This window comes from Cyprinodon tularosa, unplaced genomic scaffold, assembly GCF_016077235.1.
Source record: "Cyprinodon tularosa strain WSP-4 unplaced genomic scaffold, ASM1607723v1 ctg198, whole genome shotgun sequence".
Lineage (NCBI taxonomy): Eukaryota > Metazoa > Chordata > Actinopteri > Cyprinodontiformes > Cyprinodontidae > Cyprinodon > Cyprinodon tularosa.
Window position 1 is genome coordinate 597,782 of NW_024038724.1, and position 13,899 is coordinate 611,680.

At 38.3% G+C, this 13,899-nt stretch overlaps 1 protein-coding gene across 1 annotated transcript; it reads left to right on the top strand.

Annotated features, from left to right (window-relative positions):
* Positions 1 to 644: 644 nt before the first annotated feature.
* Positions 645 to 11,123, top strand: si:dkey-54n8.4 (coiled-coil domain-containing protein 92). Its single transcript, XM_038284019.1, has 3 exons — positions 645 to 813; positions 7,329 to 7,376; positions 9,696 to 11,123. Exons 1-3 carry the CDS (start codon positions 681 to 683, stop codon positions 10,400 to 10,402), a joined length of 888 nt encoding a protein of 295 aa, XP_038139947.1. The 5' UTR covers positions 645 to 680; the 3' UTR covers positions 10,403 to 11,123.
* The last annotated feature ends 2,776 nt before the right edge of the window (positions 11,124 to 13,899 follow it).

Sequence of the window (13,899 nt, forward strand, 5' to 3'; positions counted from 1 at the left end):
TTATTATGCTAGAAATCTAACTGGATGTTACTGGTGTTTTATCTGATAGGGTGAGAATGTTTTTTTTGTTGTTGTGGAAAAATAAAAATAAGAGGCGCTAAAAATCTGAAAGGTGGTGCTGTGCATTTGTTTTCAGCCCTTTTAGAATAGTCCTTTTGGTTAGGTCTCCACCAGTTTAGCTTCATCCAGTTTCGCATCCCGACAGGTTGTCCCGCAGCATGATGCCGCCACCATCAGGTTTTGGTTTGTGTGTGATTTTCTTTGAGAAGTGTGTTTCTTTTGCAACTTGTGATTGATTGAACAGCTGTCCTGTCTAAAAAAAACTGTAGATTATTGTAGGTCCTTCAAATTTGGCCAATTTTCTAATTAATGCTATGCTAAATATCTCTGTCTTATACCTGTTTAAGAAAAAGGAATTAGAATGCTAGTGGCTGGGTACAAACTGGGGGGTCCGGGCTTTCATTCCTTAAATTAATATAAAGAGTATATATTCTCCATGTAAGACTGTAAGGCAGGGAGGAGCACTGGTCATCTTATTTATAGCATCAATGTGGCCTCGATTGAACAGATTTTCTTCTGTGGAAACAGTTAGCAGCTGGTGCTGAAGCTTCACAAAGTGGTAAGCCCTGAAAGCCGACCTCTTATTAGCCCTCCTTCGGTCCCTGCAGACTCCTGCAGCCATGGGGGAGGAGAGCCGCCTGTCTCATCAGCTCCAGAGTGTGGAGAGGAGCATGGTGTTCCTCAGACAGGAGCACCTCACTTTGCTTCACGGCCTGCACCTGGAGATCCTCTCCCTGCAGAAACGCTGTTCAGGTGAGGGAGGCATAAAGCTTCTTATATTACTTTACATCTTCAGAACAATCCAAAGTTGTTTGATCTGGAACATTTCTTCCACAAACAGGTCTTACCTTTTATTATAAGATATTTAAAATCTTCAGTTGTATTTATTTTGGATTAGATTCAGGTATTAATTTTAAATGTACACCTCTATGTTACAATATCATTTATTATAACACTTTACCTATAAATGTGTGTGTTTGAGTAGTATATATTTATGAATTACTAATTTGCATCAAAACTATATATATATATAGTTTTTTTTTTATTATTTTTGCCTATTAGGTCAAAGAGAACAATGAACATACTTATGAATACAGAATAGATTTACTGACATGATTTGGGGAAATGTCATTCTAATAGTTAATCTTTTCTTTATCATATATTCCACTCCATCTAAGTCATGGCTGTCATGACATGATCTCAAGTGTGATTTATGCGGTAATGGCCCAAATTATTCCTTCCCTTTGCAGATTTAGATTTTACAAAATCCGTTAATCTAAAAGTTTTTTTTTTCATAGAAAATATCAGGGGAACTCTCTAAGAATAGCACATCAATTTATGTAAAAAAATAAGAGTCGTTTAAAGGTGTAGTCACCCTAAATCCACATTTTTATTCTAATAAATGTTTAAATAGATGGGCAGTTTTTTCCAAAATGCCCTAGGCAATGTACTGCATATTTGTTGATAAAAGTTTATAAAAACAATAGATAATCCATCCAAATTGGATAAAGCAAAACTGCATCTTCTGTCCATTCTTTTAAAATTATATGACAGATCAGAAGAGGAAGGATCGGAGGTCCAGGAGTCCAAAGACAGTTCAGGCAAACCGTTTAGACAGAAACAGGCAGGCACAGTTGTTCAGAGGCAGAACGGGTCAGGATCAGGTAATCAGAAAGTCTCAGATAGCTAGAAAACTTTCACTCTGGCCTCGAATAATCTCACACTGTTATGATTCAGACTGAGGACCCAGAAACAACCAGAACACAACAGGAAATAACTTTAAAAGATTTATTGAGGGAATAATGCAGGTTTTTCAGGATCAGGGGAGCCAAAGCCTCTTTCTTAATATCCAGGTGGGGTGTCTTGGTTCCAGAAAACTTTGGTTGCTTGACAGAATTCTCACTGAGGCTTGGCAGAGTATCTTGGTCAAAGGAGGTCCAGGGTCAGAGCCAGGTGATCAGATTTTCAGAGAATCCAAAACAGAATCCAGGGACAAGGTCAGGGCACAGAAAACAGATCCAACAAGGGCTAGGCAGGCTCAAAAAATCAGGAGGCAGAAAAAGGTCAGGATCAGGTAGACAGACCGAAAAATGCTGGATGCTTACTAGCCAAGGCTTTCAGGCAATCTGGCACTGTCAACTAGAGAGAGGCCTGCTTAAGAAGGCTGGCAAACAGGTGAGAGCAATTAGGCTGAGCAGAGGCAGCACAGAGCAGAAGGGGGAGGGGAATGAAAATACTAGTTGACAGGCCAGAAACATAACACACACGATGGATAGAAACAGGCAGCTTAAATAGCAAACTGGAACAGGTGAATCTGATGAACGACAATAAGCACTGGAGAGAGCTAAGCAGATAGGAGAAGATCCTACCTGACAGGACAAGATCATGTCATTTTGAAGATACTAAAATGTGTAAAAATAATTACAAAATATTATATGTGGGTAGAAGTAAGGCTCTGGAGTGTATTTAAAGAGGAACTTTTAGCTTGTTTTTTGCGGGTTGTTTCTTTGTAAAGGTTTTTATTTATATTTTAATAGAAAACAATTGTGTGTCAAAGATATTGTTTTCCTTTTTCAAAATTTTGCAAACAAACACTGTAGGCTGCGTTTGATAGCAAAACAGTTTTTTAGCAAACCACTTAGTTTTTGGTGTTAAGTGTTGTTGTATCTTTGTGATTAAAATAGAAAAAAAACCCAACAAAAATCCGTCTATTGTCCCACAATGGTGAAATTCTGGTAAGCTTTGGAATGCTTTTTTTTCTATCACCCTAATCTTTGGTTTCCTTCACATATTCTCAATCTGAATAATCTTATTTAGTAAAAAAAAAAAAATGTTGGTAGAAATACAGTTTAAATCTATACCTCATAGAACTATCAGTAATATTGGGCTTAACTGTAATGCTTTGCCCAAACATAAATTATGATTTTATTTCAGATACAGTAGATATCTTAGTTTAGATTTAATGCTTTTAAAACATCTTAGCAATTAGAAAGGTTCTTTGTTTGTTTTTATGTTTGTCCTTAAACATAACACTAAAGCTTAGTATTTTATTTATTGGAATGATCTCAGCCTCCAGTCAAGGATTTAGTCTGTTTATCCACTTTAAGTCTCCCTTGTATTATCGTCTTAGCTGCTACAGCTCTTTGTTAATCAAGATGGAGTCCTTCATTAATCTGGGTTTGGTCAACAGACATAAAGTCCATTTGCACTTAAATAAAACAGAACTCATTTTAGTACCTTATCATATGGCTTCTAAATCTATCTATCTGAAAAAGACAGCTATTTTTTAGTGTGTCCGCATCATCATGAGTCAAACTCAGATAATGGCTCCACGATGACATCATGCTGTTTTCCTGTTAGGGGAGTAATGGATTTCTCTCCCAACTCCCCATGCTTCCATTTCCATCTGGTTCACATTTTTGGATTTTCTTTCAAACATTTCTTTTTCTCCACTGTATGTCACCCAATGGGCAGACAACCCGGTACATCCCGAAGAAAGATGTCTGCAGATGGGATGATTGTTTGTCCATTAATCGCATAGCTCTAGTAATCCATATAAAAGGATTGCAGTGCACAGATATGGGGGGGAGGGGTCTGTGAGCGGAAGATGGAGGTGGAGACGAATGGCTTGGTGCCAGGTTGACCAGTTGTGCTACAAACGGCCCCCTTCATCACTCTATGGCTCCACTCTCTCACATCTGGTCAGCTCAGCTGTAATGGGTGGTGAAAAAAATCTAAATAAAAAAAAACAAAACGACTGTTCCTTTTCCTTTTGTCTCTTAGTCTTCATGTGGTATTCTAATGTAAATACCGAAAATTTCATAGCTTGTTTAAAGATTTAAAAGCAAACCCATGCCGAAGTGTTCTATATTCAGCCCTGGAAAGAAAATAGTGTTTAAACAAACACTGTATCAAAATAGACCTTCTAAAAACTCTTAAAATATCTGGAAAGCTCCAGAGCTCAGTCTCTCGAGATAGCAGAGAGCTAGTTTCAATGCTTTGTACTTGTGACAGTATAATGACAATTGTAGTAGGGGAAAAATGGTTGGATTAGTGCAATTCAGGACCATATTGATCTGGAAACTCTGACTGTTTATCAAATTGTCAACCTTCGCTCCTGCAGGTTAAAGTCTAAAAGTGTACAGAATGTGTGAGGTCTGCAGAGATTTTAGCTGCCCTTTCCTGACCCTAGACCTACACAAGTCCTGGGTGGACGAGGTTCGGCCCTCATGGTTCTCTCTGCAGACCTGGTTGGTCGTTGATGGCAGCTTAAAGAAAATTTCTTTATCAGAAACTGAAAAACAACTCATCGTCTCAAAAGCACATCTTGACAAAGCCTTCATTGGGAGGTATTTTCTTATTCTAAACATTATCCTAAATCTTTTACTTTTTAAGTTCCTGGGTAATTTAATGATACTAATTTTACCAAAGTGAAATAACCTTAAAGCGATGGAGTTAGTGTTTACAGATGGGACGGTGTTTTCAGTCAGCCCACTAAAGTGCTGCCTTGAAGGTTGCTGCAAGGTGGATCGGAGCAGATTGTTGTGAACATCAGCTGTGTCTTTGTACTGCTGACCTTTTATTGCTTCCTGAAATGTCCTCATCAGCATACAGGCCTCAGTGCTGCTTTCTTCTTCAGCTGTACAGGCCAATTCCCCTTTTTTGAATTAGTTTTTTTTCTTCCTCTCTATAGTTTATTGTGCATGTCATTGGATTCGTCCTTCAGGATGTCTTTCCAACATTCAAAGATGAATCGATGAAATAGAAAACCTCTAATGCTCTGTTATGGGTTGCAGAAGATAAGGCTGCCCTATAAAATGTTACTGGATGTTGCAGTGAGCTGAATGGTCTGTTTTCAGTCCTCGCAATCAGCAAGCAGCTAATGAATTGGCTGCATAAATGCCTTGTGTTGATGGTGAGGGAGAGTAACGAGGAATACAGAGCTTCTGAGGTTATTAAACAGCCCTCATTATTAAACCAGAGATTAGGAAGATATCTGTTCTGTAGCAGTTCGGTATTCCGAATATCACAGCCCTTTCCTTTTTTTGCTGCTGTGCCATCATTATTCCTCCCCTCTGTCTCTGTTCAGCTGCATGTGTGGGTGTGTTGTTGCAACTGAAGACAGGGGGGCATGAGGACAGAAAAAGCTGGGGATAGCTTTTTTTGCCATTTGATACAAGAAAATAACCTACAAGTTTTATTTTTAAGTATTTAATAAAACACTTATATTTATTTGTTTCTTTAGTAAAAAAAAAGGTCTACTTTAAAAATATTGATTTTATTTTCAGTAAATGTACAAACAATTTGTAGAAAATTGGCATTTCTGGTTTCCAGAAAATGGAAAAATCCCCATCTCAGGTTTGAACTGAAGTGTGTGATACATTTGCTGACTGAGTGGATGTCTTTGCTGACACTCCGAATCACCACTGGATGATTGACAGGCCAGAAACAGACAGCGATCCTCCCACTACTTCTTTCTTCAATCCCCCCTTGCTTAAAAATAACAATTAATAACTGAGGACCACTAACACATCTGTCTGATGCATTATACATTTAAAAACATGAGTCTTATTTTAGTACATATATTTCTACTTAACCTTACAATGTACGTATTTGCACCCCTGACTTAGCTAAAAGGAGGATAAAACATCCATCCCTGATGGCTTAATTTTATAAGCCTGTCATGTTCAAGTTCCTAGGTTCTATTGATTAGTTTATTATGTGCAGTCTGCCTCACTAGTCTTTATTTTACTTTACTTTCTTTTCTTGCATACATGAATAACTTTGGTTTGCCGTGTGTACTATAAAGCCTTTAAATATACACTTTCTCGTGAAAACAAAGATTTCTGATTTGTTTTCAATATTCTGTTTTCGACCTGACGGCGTCCTGATACTGATTATTCTTTAACTACTATGCATTTGTTCTACTTTCTGGATGAATTGAAGTGTTTTCTGTAAAATAAAGCGTATCCCGTATTAACTATCAACTCTCTGCTTCCCAACCATGACCTGAACTCTTGGGATTTGTTTAAAAGCAAAACAACCCAAATATTTCTCTGAATAGAGGGTAGTGTCATTTGACTTCCATGCCTTGTAATTGTGACTGTTCTTAACATCATTTAAAATCCTTGTTCTTCTCATCATGGTTAATATATCCCGTCAACATTTTACTATACGGCTTTTTATTAGTATTGCTAATAATTGGTTAACTGTTTTGTGTGGAACATGACCTAACTGGAAAAAGTTTGGACCTTTAATTTCAGGCCAGGTTATCACTGATCTGGGCTGATCGGCTTAAAAATCACCTGCTCCTATTCACTAGGGATCAATCCTCCTGAATGGGAACTTTTTCCCTCTAATTAGACAAAACCCCTGGTTTGGTTTTCTAGTCAGTGAAGAATTTACCTTGTGGTGATTGAGATGATCCTAAATCATGTAAGTAAATTTCTCCAGCTAATCTTTTAGTTTATTGCCTCCTTCTACAAGGCTTGTTTAAATAACAGCTTTATGTTGGGAAAAACCTTAATTGCTTTAGGGATAATCCCAGTGTGTGTAACAGGGAGTGCAGCCTAATGTGGTTTTTGCTGTTTCTTCTACCTATTCTATCAGGGTTTTTCTTTTATTCACATTCATTTTAAGGGCTGTTCGGTGTAGCAGTGGGTAGCTCTGCCGCCTTGCAGCAAGAAGATATTGGTTTGATTTCTAGCCTGTCTCTTTCTGCACGGAGTTTGCATGTTCTCCCTGAGCATACATGGGTTCTCTCTGGGTACTCTGTTTCCTCCCAAAGTCCAAAAACATGACTGTTAGGTTGTTTTTTGTTCTCTAAATTGTCCTTAGATGTGAGTGTGTGCATGATTGGTTGTTTGTCCTGTTTGTCTCTGTGTTGCCCTGCAATGGACCAGTGACCCGTCCAGGGTGTACCCCACCTCTCGCCCATAGACAGCTGGAGATAGGCACCAGCAGCCCTCGCGACCCCAGTAGGGATAAGCGAGACAGAAAATGGACATTCTTTTTAATGAAAAGTGATAGCTGTGAATAGAAACAGTGGAAAGACGTTTCAATAGACTAATTGTTTTGGACAGCTAATACAGTTTGTTGCTCCTCAGTTTTTGGGGGCTTCACTTGTTTTGGATAAAATAGAGATTTGCTGAGAATATACTATAAACTTTAATGGGCACATGGGAGGTTAACCAACGAGCATAAATAGAATAACTAAAATGCAACATAATTTGTCTCTGTAATGCTTGTTTTTCTTCTTCTTGTTTCAGAGCTGACCAGTGAGCTGAAGTTAAAGCCACCAGGGAGGAACCAGATAGGTATGCAGTCTGGAGAAAGTCTGCTAAAATTCCCCTTTTAGGATTTTTCTTTAAAGAGGGTATGACTGCTTCAGACCATAATCCAGTCCAGTTTGTAGCTGTAAGAGATGCCTTTTATATCTTTATCCCTCTTTTTCCTGCATCTGCCGAGGAAAACTTCTGACAAAGCATTCACAGGCCACACATGGTTTATTCATTTCATCATATGTGCAGTTCTGCAGTGTGAGAGCTCCTACAACAGCTCTGCCAGGGTGAGAGATCCACAGACAGCTGGAGATGCCACACGCTCCAACAGCTTCACTTTTATGGCTGATGTCCAGCTGCGGCTGCAGAGAAAGGCTCCATTTTGTCACATCGAGTTTAGACACAAGAGGAGTCAAAAGGCGACAGAGTGTGGGTGCTTGGAGTAACAAGGAGGTTTTTGCTTGGCTGAGTTACCCAGTCATTAGATTTCTTTTTTCTTTTTTTTCCAGGACAGGTTAACCCCCCCTCCATCAATTCAGAATGGCTTTACAAATTGATCCGTTCCCTTTATTCCTCTTCTGCTCCAGTTTCTACTGGAGGTCCCAGTGGGAGTTTCTGCTTACTCTGCTCAGATGTAGGGCCTGGACAAGAGAGATGAAAAAATGGGAGGAGAGAGGTAACATGAGGTGGAATAGGGGAAGGATGAGGAGTTAGGATATGGTCTGTGACAGATGCAGTGAGTATGAGAGATGGGAGGATAATATTACAGCCATTTTAAGGAGAAAATACTTCCTTTCCATTTGCTGGGAATGAGGAATAAGATCATGTTAAAAATACTTATTATTATTACCAGTTTATTAAATTATTTGAATCTAACCTCAAGTGTGGTGAACCTCAACAAATCACTGCTTATTATGCTCAGATCATGTTTAGCAGTTTGGAAAGGGATTTATTTATTTTTATAAAGTTATTGTTTTTTATAAGTTATCCTCTGCAGACCTCATTTATTTCAAATGAGCTCAGAGTTTTTGATTCTGTATACTGTCTAACCTGATATCAATAATCAAACAGAGTGGTGGTAGTATCATGGTGTGCAATGTAGAACACACTACCTGCCATTCTAAATGCATGATCCCAGCTGTCAGGAAGGAATTACCTTGTTCACATAAGGAAGGATTTAGATTTTTTTTTTTTTTTTCTACAGAAAATATTTAATTACAAAAAAGCCCTAATCCTCAAATGGAGTGTTTCACATTTCAGGTACATTATGCAGCCTAATAAAAGGCAAATTCATCATCAGTCATGAGAAAACCCTAGATACCTTTAACAGATAGTTTGGTTTATTTTTCTCAGATCTGTAGGAACGCTCTACCCTCCAGTGAGGTCAGAACAGGTGTGTTTATGGGTTTAAATGTAACCGTACACATTTTTTGTCATTTATCAAAAAGAAAAACCATTGAATGATCATTAAATGTGGGAAAAATAGACAGATAAATTGATCTCTAAATTAATAACCTTTGTTTTCTAAATCTCCTTATTGAATATGGGAATTTTGATTTTTGAGGTCAGAGTCAGATTCTGAATATAATCCTCCTCTAAAAGCTGCATGTAACCTCACTGACTCAGAGCTTTTCGCCTGAAGCTCCCTGCCTTTTGTGACTAAAGAGCCTAAAGTTGTCTGCAGAAGCTAAAAAGTGGCTAGAAATGAAGCAACATCCATGTACATTCGTCTAACACTGTGGTTCTACAAGGAATGATACCCTAACTCTGCTTATATGAGGACAAGAAACCTTTTATTAAAGGTTTAACTGGCAGGATACAACCAGTTGGCTGTGCTTTGTAGTTTCTTAATATTTAAGATGTAGCCTAACAAATTGGAAAGCTAGTGGTGAAATTATACACAATACAGAAAAAATAGATAAAGTATTCAATAATTAGGACTGAGTCCAGGCCTGCACCCAATTAGAAATCTGTTGCAATATTTCCGAATTTAAGTTATGTTCACGGATTATAATTCTAATCTCTATGAGGTGGGAATATTTTGCGAAGAAGAATGTGCATAAAACATCTAGTATATAGTTGTGCAAAGCTGGTAGAACTTTACCTCAATCATCTGCATTTCAAAGTGCAGTAAAAGGAGCACAAGTGATGCTCTAAGTTATCCCAAAACACACTGAAGTCTGGGCTCGTAATAATAGGAGAAATAGGTAACCTATTATGAAAATCTTATGCAATAGACCAACACAAAGTTTACATTAACTATATATAAACATTTAAAAAAATTGATTTATTGTAAAAGGATAAATTCTCTGTTGTTTGTTTTTAATCGATGGTTCTGCTTTCTTTCTGTGACAGAGTTACTAGAGGAAGAGGAGATGCTGGAGGCCCGCTGTAAGGAGCTGGAAACCCGTCTGGAAGAACAGGAGTACACTCTGGGAGAGTTTCGAAAGGAGCTGGTTCACAAAGGGACCTTGGTGGGAGCCCTCAGGGCCAATCTCAAGGAAAAGGAGCGTCACTTTCTGGAGGAGCTGAAACGCCGCAGCCACTGCTCCACCGTCCTGAACACGGAGCTTCAGAAGCAAACTGAGGCAGCAGCATACCTCTCCTTCCAGCTGCATGCAGCCAAACAGAAGCTGCATCACCAGAGGATGCAACAGAGGCAGGGACTTCTCGCCAGAGCTAACAATCAGGGGGTCCAGCAGGAAGCTGAGCAGAACTCCCCTCTCTCTGGCGCCTCTCCATCCTCTCCTGTGGTCAAACCCAAACGTAAGAGTGTCAGGGCATCTTCCAGGGTAGAGCGGGCTAGGGAGTGTGTCCCCATAGAGAAAGTGCTGGGCCCCGCTGAGCCCACAGCCATGCCGGATCCAGCGCTCTTCCTGCAGCCCCGCAGGCACAGAGCCTGCTCCAGACACACTGTGGCACAAAGACAGCCTCCTCTGGGCATGGAGAGAGAAGGCCAGGAGGAAGGAGGTGGGGAGGGGCCTGTGGAGGTCCTGGAAGAAACACCCAGATTAATGTCCTCAGCAGCAGCACCCCCTGCTGCTCAGACCAACGCAGATTAGAGTCTGAGCATTCCTGCTTTTAACTACAGAGTCATCCTTATATGTTATCTTCCATCAGACTGTTAACGCTATCGAGTATTGCTCTGTACCCTGACCCAATTACTACTGAGACTGGTTATAGCTGTTTAATTACCTTGGATCTACTGGAAATACTTTTTCTAATATGTACTTTGATATAAACTTAAATAACTTGCATAGCAAACGTCAGTAAGTGTCAGAGGTTAGGTTTACACTGCTGTTAGATGCTCTCTGTGCTGCAGATATTCAGTCTGTGAGGCCGGTGAGTTTGACCTTGGCACAGCTGTGCGTCCCAATCAACCGAGATCTTCCGAGGCCGACCGTAAATGAGGCCGCTCGTCCGAGTGTTTATATGTCCTCCGACTGAGTCACAGCTGAAAATACTCAAGTGGGACTAAAATATGTATGAACCGAGTATCAATCCTTCCCTCACAATAAATGAAGCGTACATAAAAAACAACAAAAAACTACAGCTTCAAGTTGCTTTATGATTTTAATTGAAATACAGTATTTAGTTCCATCTTAGAACTTGCGAGGTCATTTTAAGAAACTCTGCTAGAACACTGTTTACCTAAAATACCTCAAAGGCCGATGTTTGAAATAGAGACTGTTAATAAACTCATTTTGCAACTGATGCTTCAAAACATTTCAAAATCAAATGTCCTTGAAGGAACATAAATAAATCCTACTTTGTGCAACTTTTTAATTTTAATTTGGTGCAAGCTTGGAGCTCATTATACTTATATTGAATTACCAGGTCCAAAGTTAAAAGATAAGCAACTCCAAAAACATAAAAAAAAAACTTAAACGGTCCTAAAAGCTGCTGAATAGTGATGATCTTTGCCATCCAAGGCAGAAGCAGTTATAGAAAAGTTTATATCGCTTTTATAGCTTCATAGAATGAGAATTACCTTTAATATGTTTTTCATTTAGGAGAAATGCTGCATCAGTTAATGGAGACCAAACAAACCGGCACCATTCCCAGGAATTTAAAAGCACTCGGTGGCAAGCCCGGTCTGCATATGAGTCGCCACAAAAAAGATTATAAAAAAAAGTAAATTCTGGCAGCATTCAGGTAGAATCGTTTGCAAGCCAAAAGGTCTACAAATGAAGAAAGTTGAACTCCTATTGTTAACAAAAACACCTTTCTCTGGGAAATACTTTATCTAAATTAAAACCTGAACTCGTGCCTCAGTGCCTGTCTTAACTGATGATCTTCAGGGTTTTCCTTTGGATAGAAGCTTTACAGAACAAGGACACATTCAGCTGCTCCTTGTGACTCATTGGACCCTGTGTTTTTCTTGGCTATGGGTCAGTTTTCCCCTTCGCCCGTTTCTACCTCCATACCTCCAAACGCTGCCATGTTATCCCAAACTCAGGGGTGCTACTAAAAAAAAAGCACCATGGCCATAGCTGACTTCATTTGGTCAAACACTCCTTTATGCATCATAACATTATGAATATTATAGTGGTCCCCTTCAGTCAGCCCCTTTATAAACTTTTTAGAGCGGTCCCTGCTCAGTTTCTTTCCATGTTTGCAGCTGCTTACAAACTATTGTTGAGTCATGCTAGATTCATCAAGTCATTTCTATGCTAAAACAGTACTTTGGTAAATCAAAAAAAGATTTAAATCTTATTTCTGTTTATATTTTTGTGCATTTTATGCTGTAGTTTGTGTTTTTATATATATTATATGCCTAATGCCCTTGAATGTGGTTCTGATTTCTGTTTGGTGTGGTCAAATAGCAAATATAACATATTGATTGTTTATTGGAGTCATAAACAAACTTTCTTACAGATGACGTGAAAAGAGTTCATGACATTAGCTAAAATAATCAGCTATAAGACGTATTATGAAAAGTGTTGTGGTAAACTGCTTCTTTCATATCAGGACAGATGTAAAAAAATAATAATAAAGAAATGAAACGACCTAAAGTATGAAACAGCGAAGGGGTGAAATGACCCTCTTTTTCCTCAGGTGTGGTTTTGTCTGCCCAACTTTTCATTTATCTAAAGCTGGTTGTGTTGGAGTTTCTTTTCAACTCAGGAGAACAAACAGAAGTTGCTTTTGACTTTTTGTCCTTAGGATTTTAAAATTCTGGTCCGCTTGCTTTTGTCTCTTTACTGTTAAAAATCTGCACAAAGGCAATAAATGTCCAGGAAGACAGAAGTCATCTGAAAAACGAGGAGGTGGTGTCCTTCAGTGTTACAATATTCAATTAAAACTTTGTTTTTTCTTTAATCTTATATAAGAAACATTTTTTTTTTACTAATGCTCCATAAGTAAGATAACAATCTTGAAAGAAGTGTCCCTTTTCCCAGTAGTTACTGCCTTATAGCATAGGATCAGGCTGGAGACTATATGTTTTTTCACTCAGTTTGGGGTTTATAAATAAAGTTAGACTCTATCTGAATTTCTTATTCCTTAATCCCCTGATAGGATTTCAATTTTTTTCTCAAAGATACAGCAATGTGTTAATATGTTATATAGTATTTATATTAATGATTTAGGTTACAGACAAAAAAAGGAAAGACATATATTTTTTTGCAATTATCTAAACTTTGGGGTTTGATTTATAATTTTTGTTTGACATTTTTTTTCCCCCTTTGCTTTCACTTAATAAGCAAACAGAAGACTTATTTTGTCTCCTTATGGACTGTATTAAAGTGAGTTTTTTGGGAGGATTATTCTCAGTCGCACTCTGGTTGTTAATTTTTCATTTTCTGGACGTCTATTGCACTAAAAGTAGGACATCTCGACTATAGACTGTTAGATTTCCTTATGGCATCACTATTCATCTACATTTAAAAGTAAATAATCTGTACTTTAGCACAGAGTAATCTCAATACCTCTTAATACCTCTGACTTTTCCTTGAATATTCCTGCAGCAGCAACTCTTCCAAGCCTGGATCTATCATCTTCAACTGTTTACAAGATGGTATCATGAATCTCACATCATAAAAAGCGTGAAAAATATAGAATATTTCATTTATTCCTCTTCATAATATAAAAGTGAACCCAGCAGATGCAATGGCCCAACCACGTCTCATTGTTTCAGTTTTAAGTCGACATCAATGATAAAACCATATTTTTTCTCTTGACTGTATTTGGCTCCATCAAGCCTCTTCTTTAAAATGTTCTCTAGTTTCTTTCTAGCAATAACTCTGTTTGGGACTCAACATTAAATGAAGAAAGGTGTCCCTTTGGCTGAGCATGAGATACTGACTGATTACCGTATATACTGTGTTGGCATTCTACGGTGAAACTGTACTTAAAAATGGAAGAAAATAAAGGATTGTTGAGTGTTTCTCACACTTTGTTTGTTATCAAAAATGAACTTGTCTCAAATGGCCCAAGAGACATGACTTTTATTTCTCACCACCTTCCATTAAATCCGACTAAACTCATCCTTTAAGGCCAGTTCTAAAGAAAAACCTAATATTGTCTAAATGTCAAAATTAAGAGAAAATTCTTTTTT